General features: G+C 43.2%; 1 protein-coding gene across 1 annotated transcript; it reads right to left on the reverse strand.

Annotated features, from left to right (window-relative positions):
* Window positions 1–4,729: 4,729 nt before the first annotated feature.
* LOC123172147 (putative casein kinase II subunit beta-4) lies at window positions 4,730–11,841 on the reverse strand. Its single transcript, XM_044589167.1, has 5 exons — window positions 11,643–11,841; window positions 6,862–7,080; window positions 5,863–5,972; window positions 5,615–5,780; window positions 4,730–5,069 (listed from the first exon to the last, which is right to left on the reverse strand). The coding sequence occupies exons 1-5, from the start codon at window positions 11,839–11,841 to the stop codon at window positions 4,936–4,938; spliced, it is 828 nt and encodes a 275-aa protein (XP_044445102.1). The 3' UTR covers window positions 4,730–4,935.
* Window positions 11,842–11,846: the final 5 nt, after the last annotated feature.

Here is an 11,846-nt window from a genome sequence, read left to right on the forward strand (position 1 = left end):
CGCGTCCGGCGCGGCGGCGGCGGCGGCGACGGGGAGGTGGTGGTGGTGCATCTAGTTGGGGCTGGGGCTGGGATTGGGATCGGATTTGGGATTGGGATTGGAATTGGGGGAGGAGGGCGGGGAGGTGGTGGTGGCCGGAGGAGGAGGTGTCGACATGGGCGGGGGGACGATGGGAGGGGAAGGGGGGCTGCCGCCTTCTCTACGCTTTTCTCCTCGCTTTTCAGCACCAGTTTTTTCGGGTCTTTTCCCTCTTGCTCCCTGTCTTCTCGCTGGTTTTCTCCTCCTCCTTCCTTCCTTCCTTCCTTCATTCTTCCCCGTGCAACGGGTGATTAGTGTAATTAATGCAAACAACTTCAGTGTGATAATTAAGGCATCTATGGTTCATGAATTTTTTTAACCGTGAGGGTGTCTTTGATTCAAAGGAATCCTAAACGGACTTTGGACGATTTTAATACTTAGATTTTTTTCTCCCGTCGTTTGTTCAATTCGTAGGATTACAAATTCGTATAAAATTTACCTTAGAATTCATTTGTACTACTTATTGTACAGAGATTTTCATCAGCTCTAACCTCATATGATTAATTATACGTTTTCTTGCGCACAATCAAGCACCCATATTAATCATGTACTGTCGAAGATGACATGCAACTCCATTCTCATGTTTCTTTTATTCCTGCGCTTTATAAATCATGCAAATCGAATAGGCCCTAACATCGAGTGAATTAAAACAGATTCTAACCCGAAATAAACAGTTTGGTCTCTTTGGATTTTTATTTTATTTTTTCGAGGAATGGTCCCCTTGATTCGGTTCAAAGGAATCTCTACTATTGTTTTCCTTATTTATCTTTCTATGTTTGTGTTCTTTTTTTTTATAGGCTTTGCAGTTTGTGGTAATGTTCTCCGTACGGTATTTCAAAGAAAAAGTCTATCGAGAATAGCATCGTGGAAGATTGCTATATTTGTTCTTTGAGTAATTAAACATAATTTCAGTTATGTATTCCAACATGGGATGAAATTGCAATATTGTATTTGAAGTTTTGTTGTTCAAACGGGCCCTTAGACCACGTCTGCATGTGTGTGTGTGTTTCTCTTCCTTCTAAAATTCATGTGCTTTAAACAATTTGCCAAAGTGTTATTTTTTTTGGTGGAAAGGAAAAGATACTCTTGAAGTGCTTAAGTAAACAACATTCAATATGAATTATAATTTGTACAAACGGAAACCGTCAATAGTAATGCTTGCTTGTTTAATAGCTTTTGCAAGGCAATTTTAAATTCTCTAAATCCAAATTTGGTTTCAGCTTTAGCTCTTTTGGTTATATTTCCTTGGTAGTCGCTAATCGGTTCGGGTTATTCGATGTTGCCCAATAAGATGAGTTGCGAAATGGCTCTCTTTTTTAATTTTGTTTAGTTTTGTCTTCGTGTTTCACTCTTCTACTTGAAAAGACATATGTTTCTTCGCTCATCCTTCGTCCAACCTGGCATATGCCCACCCTCTCTTTGTTTGTATCTTTTTTCAACTCAACTGCTCCACATCTTGTTTCACCAAATAAAATTTTGTTTTTCTTGAAAAGCCAATAAATGCTTATTAAACAATTGTTTAATAGTACTAAATAAAATTATATATTTTACCAATCAAATTAATATGGGCGGGTAATTCACGGGCTAACCTAACATGATGTTTATTTTTCCATTGCAATGCACGGGAAATTATCTAGTACTCCATCCGTTTCATAATGTAAGACGCCTTTTGAAACTAGTATAGTGTCAAAAAAAAGGTCTTGCATGGAGGGAGTATATTTTTTAGGACAGAACTGTCTTGTAATACTTGTTAGGCACTGATAGTCTTGTCAGGATTCCTTTTTGCTGATGCATGCAGCGTTTGTCCTTTGCTCACAAACCCAATCGAATTGAAATGATTGAGAATACAAAATGAAGCCGAACAGTACTAGTACATTGAAAGTAACGTATTTAAAAAACATGAGGAGAATGCACACGTCGTAGGTGTGAAGTTTCTTATGCATGAATTGCATAGAAGACAAAGAAGCTAAATAATACTGGTCCACTTTTCTCACCAACGAAAAAAAACTAAGAAACACTTGCGACACACGGGCTACCAGCCTACCACATCACATCGACTTAGCATGGGATGGGATGCATGCATTTACTTCCTCCGTCTCATAATATAAAAGCGTTTTTAACACTACTAGTGTCAAAACGCTCTTATATTATGGGACGGGACGGAAGGAGTAGCTAGCAAACTCACACTTTTACTCGTTGTGGCAACTCTCTCTCACTCTCTCGTATAGTAGTGCTTGTTAGGTTCGAAAATTGCAGGTTTGTCTGCCTGCACATGGAACCCAAGGATGTAAAGTGGCAGGCGCAAAGGGGCAGCACGTTGGAGGGCTCCCATTTCCGTGTGCCTTCGCCCTGCCTGGATCTGGCTTGTCATGTGTGTGTGCAAGGAAAACAAGGGGGAATGGATGGGTTTGCCTTCAGCAGGCCACAATTACAATTTTTCCCTGCAAAAGTGAGCCCTCGGCCATTTTGGTCGACCAGTTTATTACTCCCTCGGTCCTACGGTGTACTAGTAGTATGTATAGATTTTTTCTAAAAATCAGACTTAGCAAACTTTGACTAGGTTTATAGAGAAAATATCGATATCTACAATATAAAAAAGATACACGATATGAAAATATATCTCACGATACATCTAACCATATGCATCTGGTGTTCTATTTGTAGATTATTTTTTATCTCTTTATAAGCTCGATCAAAGTTTGCATAGTTTGATTTTTCGAAAAGACATGTAGGCTTTGTGGAAGTGCTTTGTACTTCCTTCATAAACTTAATGATCTAAACGTTCTTATATTAGTTTATAGAGGGAGTAGTATCTATCATCCTACCTCTGCGTCTGACCGTGGTCCTCGTGGTGTGCTCTAGTACATGGTTGAGCTGGCTGAAGTTAGGAGCTCACGACAAGATAGTTTCTAAGTTTAGCGACGCAGCACACGTGGCCACGGTGCTTCAAGTTACAAGTGAGCGGCATGCGACGAGTGAAGCTACGAGCACCACTTCTAAGTTTAGGGGCGGGGTACACATGGTTTTGGTGGCTGAAGTTACGAGCTTCCTAAGTTTAGCGGCGACAGTGCCACACACTCGCGGTGGCCCGGGCAAAGCTATTGAGTGTTGTTTCCAAGTTTAGCAGTGCGCAGTACCACGCGGCTGTGGTGGTCCAAGTGCTGCGACGAGCTCACAACGAGGTCGTCGTTCCTAAGTTTAGTGCCACAGTACATGGCTGCACCAGTGGTTGGAGCTGCAAGCTCAAGAGAAGATCGTTTCTAAGTTTAGTTGTGTGGTGTATGCACTGGCTGAGCTTAAGCTAAGTTGGGTGAATCGGTAAAGATTTTTCCAAATGATAAGTATCATACATGTCGCACGAAGCAATCCCGTCCTGGCGTTTTTTACAACAAAAGTTATCATCCGAAAAGAAAAAACAAACCCATAAAAAAACTGAAACTTGTCGTCCAAAAAGGAAGTTGCCGTGCTTGACAACTAAACTTGCCATCCTCTGCGTCACTAAATTTGCCATAAAAACGTTCGAAGTTGACATGTTTCTGTGCCACACATGTGGCACTTATTAGGGTCCAAGATTATTTTTTGTGCGTGTGTGTACGAGCTTATATTGACCCAGACAAACTTATTTTGCGAATCGGCACACTCGTGAGTTGAGTTGAGGACAGAGTCATCTCTTAGGAATATTCCATTCGATGATTCAGGATGAACATGTGAGTTGATAATAATATTATGAGAATGATAATTTGTTGAGAATTGAGGCGTCACCGGGTCAAAAAAGGACGTGTTCGTCGTGGTGCTGTGATGTTGATGAGCAGGCTACATCGCCATGCTTATCCACATCCATGGCATGATGGATAGCATCCTACGTGTGCCACAGGATTATTTAATGTAAGGCATCCAAGTATCATGAATCAGAATAGACAATTGGTCCTGGGTTTTAGTATGACAATGATACCGTGTGTTTGCTACTTTGCTTCAACTAATCATGGAGAAAATGGGCCAACATGTTGGCTCATCACCATCTTGATCCAACATCAGGCACGGCTCTGACCTATTTTTTAAATATATATTATAATAACACGTAAACTCTCCTAAAGTACCATTTTCTTTCTTTCTATTTGCAGGCGAAAGAACTAAATCTCCTACAGTACCATTTTTCTTTCTTTCTATTTGCAGGGAAAGACTACTCCCTCTTGTCGCTGACTGGAGGGAGTACATTGTTCTCTGCACATTAAAAATACTACGAGGAAATTACTTTACAATTTGTGTATACTTTTCTATCGTTAAGCTCCAGCAATATACTCACTCACAGGAAAACTCTTGCGCATACCATAAAACAAAACCTGGGAGGCAATGTCAAACACAAATACGCGATGAAGATTGAAGTGTCTTAGGCCGCGTTCGGCTCCTCTCCGCTCCCTCCACTCCGCTCCGGAGCGGACCAGGTGCTAGCTCATTTTCACGGAGCTGCTAAAACTGAGCTCCACGACTCCACGGAGTCGGAGCGGTGAGGAGGGATTCCGAACAAAGCCTTACTAGACGAGAAGGCAGGAGAACAGAAAACTCTAGAGAATAATAGCACAATAACATAGGAAACTAACTTGCTAGGGTGTGATCTAGATGTATCCGATTCGGACACAGAAAAACACCCTGCTAACATGCAAATGTGCATAGATTGATCAAGTGAGGAAACCTAGATTACACAAGAGTCATACAACAAAACAGATACAGTTGCTCAGCAGTTTACAGCAAGATTCGAGCTCGCGAGTACTCGAATCAAGAGGCCACAACATTTTCAGGCCAAGGTGTTCCATCTCTAACACTAGGTAAAAACAAATAGCGCCCGCTGGTAAAAGTTCGTCATGACTGCTTGTGAAGTTTGAAGCCAAAAACCCTTGGGACGTATTGCTGTGATGGCTTCTGTGGTTTCAGGTGTGGGTATGTCATCAAGAAGAGATGAGGGAATGTCGTACCAAAGTATGCTCCATCAATGTCTTGGCTGAGTCAAGGATGCAACAGCGGTACAATATTTGGTTCTAGTATAACCGTAACCACCAAACACATGTATGAATATGTAACACAAACTACCAAAAGGTCCAAAATGCAGGATGGAGTAAAGTTGAATCATGTTTAGTGTGGACCACAAATTACTACCTAAACCTTTTTCTATACGGTTATATCACTGTACTGTTGTGATGGACAAACCATAACGGCATTTCACTATTATAGGGCTATATATTTCAGTAGTTTCAGACTTTACATATGTGGAGATGACAATTTGATAAGAAACCGCATGGGATGGGACACACAAGAATCTTACCACAAGTGGACAGACGAAACAGCATCAGAAGTTACATAAGAAATCATAATTTGTGAAGACCTTGTTTCATGGACCACACAAGTTAATGCTCTTACGATGGATGGATATGTTAGTATATTATACTCCCTCCGATCAGAGTTAATTGACGAGTCTGCGTCAATTAATTCGGATCGGAGGGAGTACTAATAATTTGGGCAGAGTGAAAAATCCAAAGGATACTGCCTTGGTACTTGGACCTTGGATAGTGTAAATCTTCACATTTTGGACAAAACACCTTCACTGTGCTTGACCTAGGAATGTCTGATTGCCCTGCTGGAAGACAGGGTTGACCACAGCAGTATACACGAGGGCATCTGCCAAAATCATAGTTCTTGAACTTTTCTAACTGCAACAAATGAAATGTAGTAATTCAGTACTCTGGTACGAAAGAATTGTATCTTGATGCATAGGATTAAAACATGCATTACCATTGCAGCTAGACCCTTGCTGGTTAAGATGTACCGTGCATGAATTAAACCATACAGCATCTCTGCAGATGACTCGATTAATTCATTTTGCTCCTCAGTGAATACATCACCTGTACAAAAATGGCCCCGCTTAGATGAATTCAATAGTAAACCTGAACAGTACCTTCTGTGGATACCAGAGTGCAGGATGAATATACACAGGTTGCTGGAATTTTGATTCTTTATGAAATGAAATTGATGGACATAAACAAAGATGTTACCAAAAAAAAAAATAAGTAGGTGATCTGAAAATACAAATAATAGATGATAAGATTCAGAAAGGAAAAAAGTCCAATTTTTAACCCTAAACTTGGAGAAAGTTCAGTTTTCAACCTGAACTCTAAAACCGTTTGAATCGCTGCCGCAAATTACTGAAATAGCCCACTTTCACCCTTGGACGGTTTCAGAAAGAAAAAATTGGTAACATGGATGCCGCGTGTCATCCATTGGCATGTCACCACCATGAACAAACACTAAAAACACAAGCAACTCTAAAACAAGCTATACCATCCGGATTAAAAACTTTCACAAAAAGATATGCCAGAATTGTACAAACAGATAAAAAAATAGAATTTGATGGCATGCAGCGACGTGACATTGAGGCTGCATCTGCGTAGCTTCCACATCAGTCAAAACCACCGCCTGTGAAACCGCTTGAGCTTTAAGTGGACAGTTTCAATAGTTCAAGGTTGCATTTCAAGCGCTTTTAGAGTTCAAGGTTGAAAAGTGGGGAAAAAATCCAAACAGAAATAACATGTCAATTGTATTACACTGTTACTGGTGTATTTAGTACTCCCTCCGTCCCAAAATTCTTGTCTTAGATTAGTCTAGATACGGATGTATCTAATACTAAAACATGACTTGATACATCCGTATTTAGACAAATCTAAGACAAGAATTTTGGGACGGAGGGAGTATTTACAGTAAAAAAAGTAGCTTCTTAAGAAGAAACAATCTCACCATTAGAAGACTCGATGTCTAGGATGAGATCAAGTGCATAATCATAATATGGCACCTGACTGCTTAGGCCACAGAGATTGAAATCATCCTGTATATAATCATCATCAATCTCACAGAAGAATTCGTTGCCTCGCAAGCTACAGAACCATGAAATCCAAGATGTGTCCTCTCCTTCAGAACCACTAACATCAGAATCTTCACTATCAGTTTCAAATTCCTCTGCAGTGCCAAAATAAGAAGGTTAGAGGAATCTAGATAGTAAAAAATGATTTTATTTATCTTTTCCTACTTATAAAGATTGGAGTTGGTGGTGAGTTCACACGTGGAACCAACAACCTTCATCAATAAACAAATGCACCGCTATCCACATGTATGGACTAACAACCTTCAAGAGACAAAAATAAACAAATGTACTTTTACTAACATGTGAGACCTATAACAAATACAAACAAGTACACTACTAATTTCAGGTGAGACCAACACATATACTCCCTCCGTAACTAAATATAAGACATTTTTTTACACTGTCAGTGTCAAAAAGCGTCTTATATTAAGTTACAGAGGTAGTAGAAGACACAAATAACAAATGTAGAAATGTGACTCAAACTTATGCTCTTATTTTCCGTTTCTCGTCCCATCTCGTCCAAGGATTACGAGTCGACGAGTCGTTCCGAGGTTGAGACTCATAGACTAATCGGACTAGTCTTAGACTAGTGCGAGACTAGTCGACATAGTACTGTAGTACTCAACTACTAATACCTAGTAGTAGTACGTAGTAGTATGTAGTAAACTGTACAGCACATTACAGTATATACATAATAAAACCAGCAGTGCTAGTCAACACTTGTCAGGCCCAGCCCAGCTCAGCACCGTGCAGCACGCCCCCCACCCACCAGCTGGCCCATTTGGCCCAAGTGGCCAGCCTACTTAGTCCCCCAACCACTGGAACCCTAGCTCTCGATCTACCCAATCGCCGCCGCCAGCGCCATCACGCACAGAGCACGCGCGCACGCGACCCGCGCCTCCTGCCGCCTTCCGCCGGCCTCAGCCGCTCCCGCCGGCGAGCCCGCCGACCACCGCCATGCCTCCTCCTTTCCTCTCCCCTCTCTCTCTCTTCCTCCTCTCTCGTCTCAAGGCCGCGCGCGCCTACGGGTCACGGCCATGGCCGCCGCCTGAGCACGAGCTCCGGCCGGCTGCCGCACTTGGCTGCGCCATCCGCCGTCCCAGCGGTGGGTGGCGGCGTCAGTGGCAGGCCAATGGGTGCTGGCGGCGCCTCGTCCCAGCTGAGGCAGCTCTCTCTGGAGCAAGCCTGGATTTTTTTTTGAGTCGAACGACTCAAGATGCACGACTAGTCAGACTAGTCGTCGATTAGTCCTACGGCTCGACTCGTATTTGTAGTCTACACGAGAAAAGGAGTCGACAGCTGGAGTGCGACTCGTAGACTAGTCGAGCGACTAGTCTAGGCTAGTCGTTCGACTCGTAATCCATGATCTCGTCCCAACCAAGTTCTTCCAGTTCTGTATCACAGAACTAGAGACTGAACAAACTGTGATTCCAAAGCAACGATAGACCTTGTCTTCCTACCCGATCCATGATCTTGTGCAGACAACTTACTAATGCCTATTCGAATGTTATTATGTCTTGCAAAGGAATTACTGTGACCACTTAAGATTCTCCAATTCATGTTGCATGATCTTTCGTTGTATTTTCTCTCTTTTTAACCGTGAACCGCACGCAAAGGCCGCAGGACACCAATGTATTTTAACAACTTTCTAAGCCAGTGACCTAACTCCTAACATTTTATAGTTTCATAGCAACGCACGAGCATTGTGTGCTAGTAATCACAACTATTCCAGTAAAGCAACGTCCTGCCGAACACTACAAAAAAAATCCATGTGGCTCACAAAAGTAAAAACACATGATATTCTACAGATTAAAAAACACAAAGAACATCACTATAGCGATAAAGCAAAGAGAAAAAATATTTCTTATTGAGTTACTCCACATAAATTTGAATTCATAGTGTTAGATAACCCTAAGGGTATCTGGGGCAAGGCTAATGTGTTCAATCGTCAAATAACACATGATTAAACAGAACTGGCCAGTTCAAACAGAAAAGGTAAGAGCAACTCTAGCAGAGTCACCAAGTAGAGTCATCATATTGCATATGGAGCACACTCCATAATGTTTTGGAGGCTGGCGAGCCTTTGCGCAAACACATAATCGCCATAAAAGTGTCTCCGATGGTGTTTGTTGAGTTGGCATAGATCGAGATTAGGATTTGTCACTCCGTGTATCGGAGAGGTATCTCTGGGCACAATCGGTTTGTCATTGGGCTAACAAGACCTCTTTCTTCCCCATCTCATCAAACAACAATGGAAGAAGTTTCGAACTTGATTTCAACAAGGATTTTTACTTGGATTTCAACAAAGATATCTAAACGATTTCAACAAGGATTTCTACGACAATTTCAACTAGTTCGGCCTCTTCCTTCGTTTGAAAGTGACCTCGATGCTTCAGCTGCTTCCACTTCCATGGTCAGGCGGTTGATGAACGCTTGTGTGTCCTTGTGTCGCCCTCCATGAGCGCGGCGTCCCTTCCAGCCGTGGCCGCCATCATCATGCGGGCAAGGTAGCGGTTGGCAGCAGGGAGGCGCTCTGAGCCGATGGCTGATTCAGCCTTATGGAGAGCGTCCAACTCGACAGACTCGGAGTAGTGCCCCACCCTCTCCCATAACTTCCTCCCAGTGCGGTCCTCTTTGGTCTCGCTGGGAAAGGTCCGCGAGGCGGGCTCGGCCACCCTGACATGGCCAATGGGGGGTGAGTGTGGCGGCTACGGGGAAGATATGTGAGGAGTGGTGTCGGCGAAGGGCCGAGCACGGGGGGAAGATTATGGAAGAGTGGCGCACTTACCGATGGAAAAGCAGATGCGCCATTAGCAGGGCCGAGCGTGGGGGAGAAATAGGCTGAAACTCACCTCCCGCACGGGCGGTTGCGTTTGGAGGCCACCCCATATCAGCGCCCCAGCCTCCAAATATAGAGGCTCACGGGCTCGATTTGGAGCGGCCTCTAAAAATTATGCAGGCCGAGGCTGGAATGGCAACTCTGCTAGAGCGACTTTTTCGGCAGCGATCGCCATATAGGCAGTTACTACAGCGATCCGGGTGTTGTGGCACAATTACTAGTGTTAGTGGAATGGGTAAGATACTGATCATGCAGCACATGATCTTGGGTTCGATCTGCTGCTACCGTAACTTCTTCTAGAGCAAATAAATATCATTTTTAGATGGTATTTTGATGTGCATCTTTTGTCTTGATACTACCCTCTTTCGATATGTGTATGATTCCACCCATGGCTACATAAAGAAGTAAGCAAACTAAAACCCGAGAAGCTGACTCGAACCAACCAATCTCCTTGTAGATACCGATTCTAACCTCTTTCCATGTGTGCATGTTTCAACTCATGTGGCTACATATAAGAGTGTTAACAAAAATAAAAAAACCGCAAAGAGCTCCAATGTCTCCTACTGGCCAAGAGCCTCAGGTGCCCTTCCTAAAGCAAGTGATCCCGGGTTCGATCCAGTGCATATCCCAATTGTCCAATTTTTTCCCATGAAGTTAGAATTAGTCAACCTTTGTTAATGTTTCCCCACTTATTAATTAGGTTCAGCGACAACACTTGGTAATTTTGGTTAAACATGTGTCCAGGATGGAGAAACAAGTAAATAATGTGATTGGCCAAAAATCATTATTGAAACTAACTGATTTGCAATCTTACAAAACAAGCGGTTAAATTGGCTGAAGTATGCTCAGTTAATACTCCCTCTGTCCCAAAATAAGTGTCATGGTTTTAGTTCAAATTTGGAGTGTCATGGTTTTAGTTCAAAACACTCCAAATTTGAACTAAAACCATGACACTTATTTTGGAACGGAGAGAGTACTTAAATAGGTTCGGCAATAAATGTTGGTATGTTTGGTTAAACGTGTGTCCTGGTTGGAGAAAGAAGCAAACAAAGTGGTTTGGCCCAAAAAATCATTAGTGGAAATCCCTGGTCAATCTACAGCATTACACTAGGAAAATACTTTACTCCCCATGGAGCATCTTTCCTGCCGAAGGAAAGCATCATAAACGAGTGAATCACATCGAGCTTCTATACCCAAAATCATCCTGCAGCAAATGTTGCATTTGCCTTAAATACCATTCCATAGTCTAAAAGATAAAAGACTGAAGCTTGAGAGCCCTACTGGCCTAACAGACAATCAGCCACGAAAAGATGACTGAGATAACTTGTAGCAAACCAATACCAGAAAAGAATCAAAAATTCTCTACCAGAAAATCACGTAATCCAGTAGCAAAAAATGCTAGCCAGGCGAAACGAAATCAAGGCTTTATTCCTCGACAGTCTTCAAGCCATCTCTGCCATTCCATCTTCAGAAACCCTACTTTGTTTCGCGTACTATCCTCTGTTTCTTTCCCCCATGCAGCATGATACTTACTGATGATAGGCACATGAAGCATGGACGTCAGACATAAAGTAAACAGAGCAATACGGAATCGATTCCTCAGCTCCACGCAATGCAGTGAACTTCCAGTTTCCCCGCGTCTCACTGCAAACACGGGGAACGACGCAAGTCGCTTCCCACAGGCATGCAATGACAGTGCACCATGTGATTTCCTCTACCGCTAGAACAACAGGAGCCGCGTCGTACTGGCAAAAGCAGGCAATGCGGAGCACCACAAAAAACAAGAAACAGAGGCCGGGCGAACGGCTGGATCCTCACCGACGTCGGAGACCTTGGGGACCTTGCCGATCTGAGTGGTTATCTTGCCGGCGGCGAGCAGCTCCTTCTCCCTGGACGCCCCCCTGGAGGTGGACGGGGACGGCCTCTCCGTGTGCTTCTCGAGCGCCTCCTTGATGCGCTTCCGGTCCATCTCCGCGGCGCCGCCGAATCCCCGGTCCCTGTAGGCTGCGCCGCTCATCCCCC

The sequence above is a fragment of the Triticum aestivum genome, unplaced genomic scaffold (assembly GCF_018294505.1).
Source record: "Triticum aestivum cultivar Chinese Spring unplaced genomic scaffold, IWGSC CS RefSeq v2.1 scaffold29199, whole genome shotgun sequence".
Lineage (NCBI taxonomy): Eukaryota > Viridiplantae > Streptophyta > Magnoliopsida > Poales > Poaceae > Triticum > Triticum aestivum.

What these genes read in the sequence shown, in the direction of transcription:
- LOC123172147 (XM_044589167.1), bottom strand. Translation starts at nt 11,841, where the DNA reads ATGAGCGGCGCAGCCTACAGGGACCGGGGATTCGGCGGCGCCGCGGAG. An exon ending in GCAAGGGTCTAGCTGCAATG is followed by an intron (nt 5,781 to 5,862) that starts GTAATGCATGTT and finishes CATTTGTTGCAG; the next exon opens with TTAGAAAAGTTCAAGAACTA. An exon ending in AAGGTCCAAGTACCAAGGCA is followed by an intron (nt 5,070 to 5,614) that starts GTATCCTTTGGA and finishes GACTCAGCCAAG; the next exon opens with ACATTGATGGAGCATACTTT.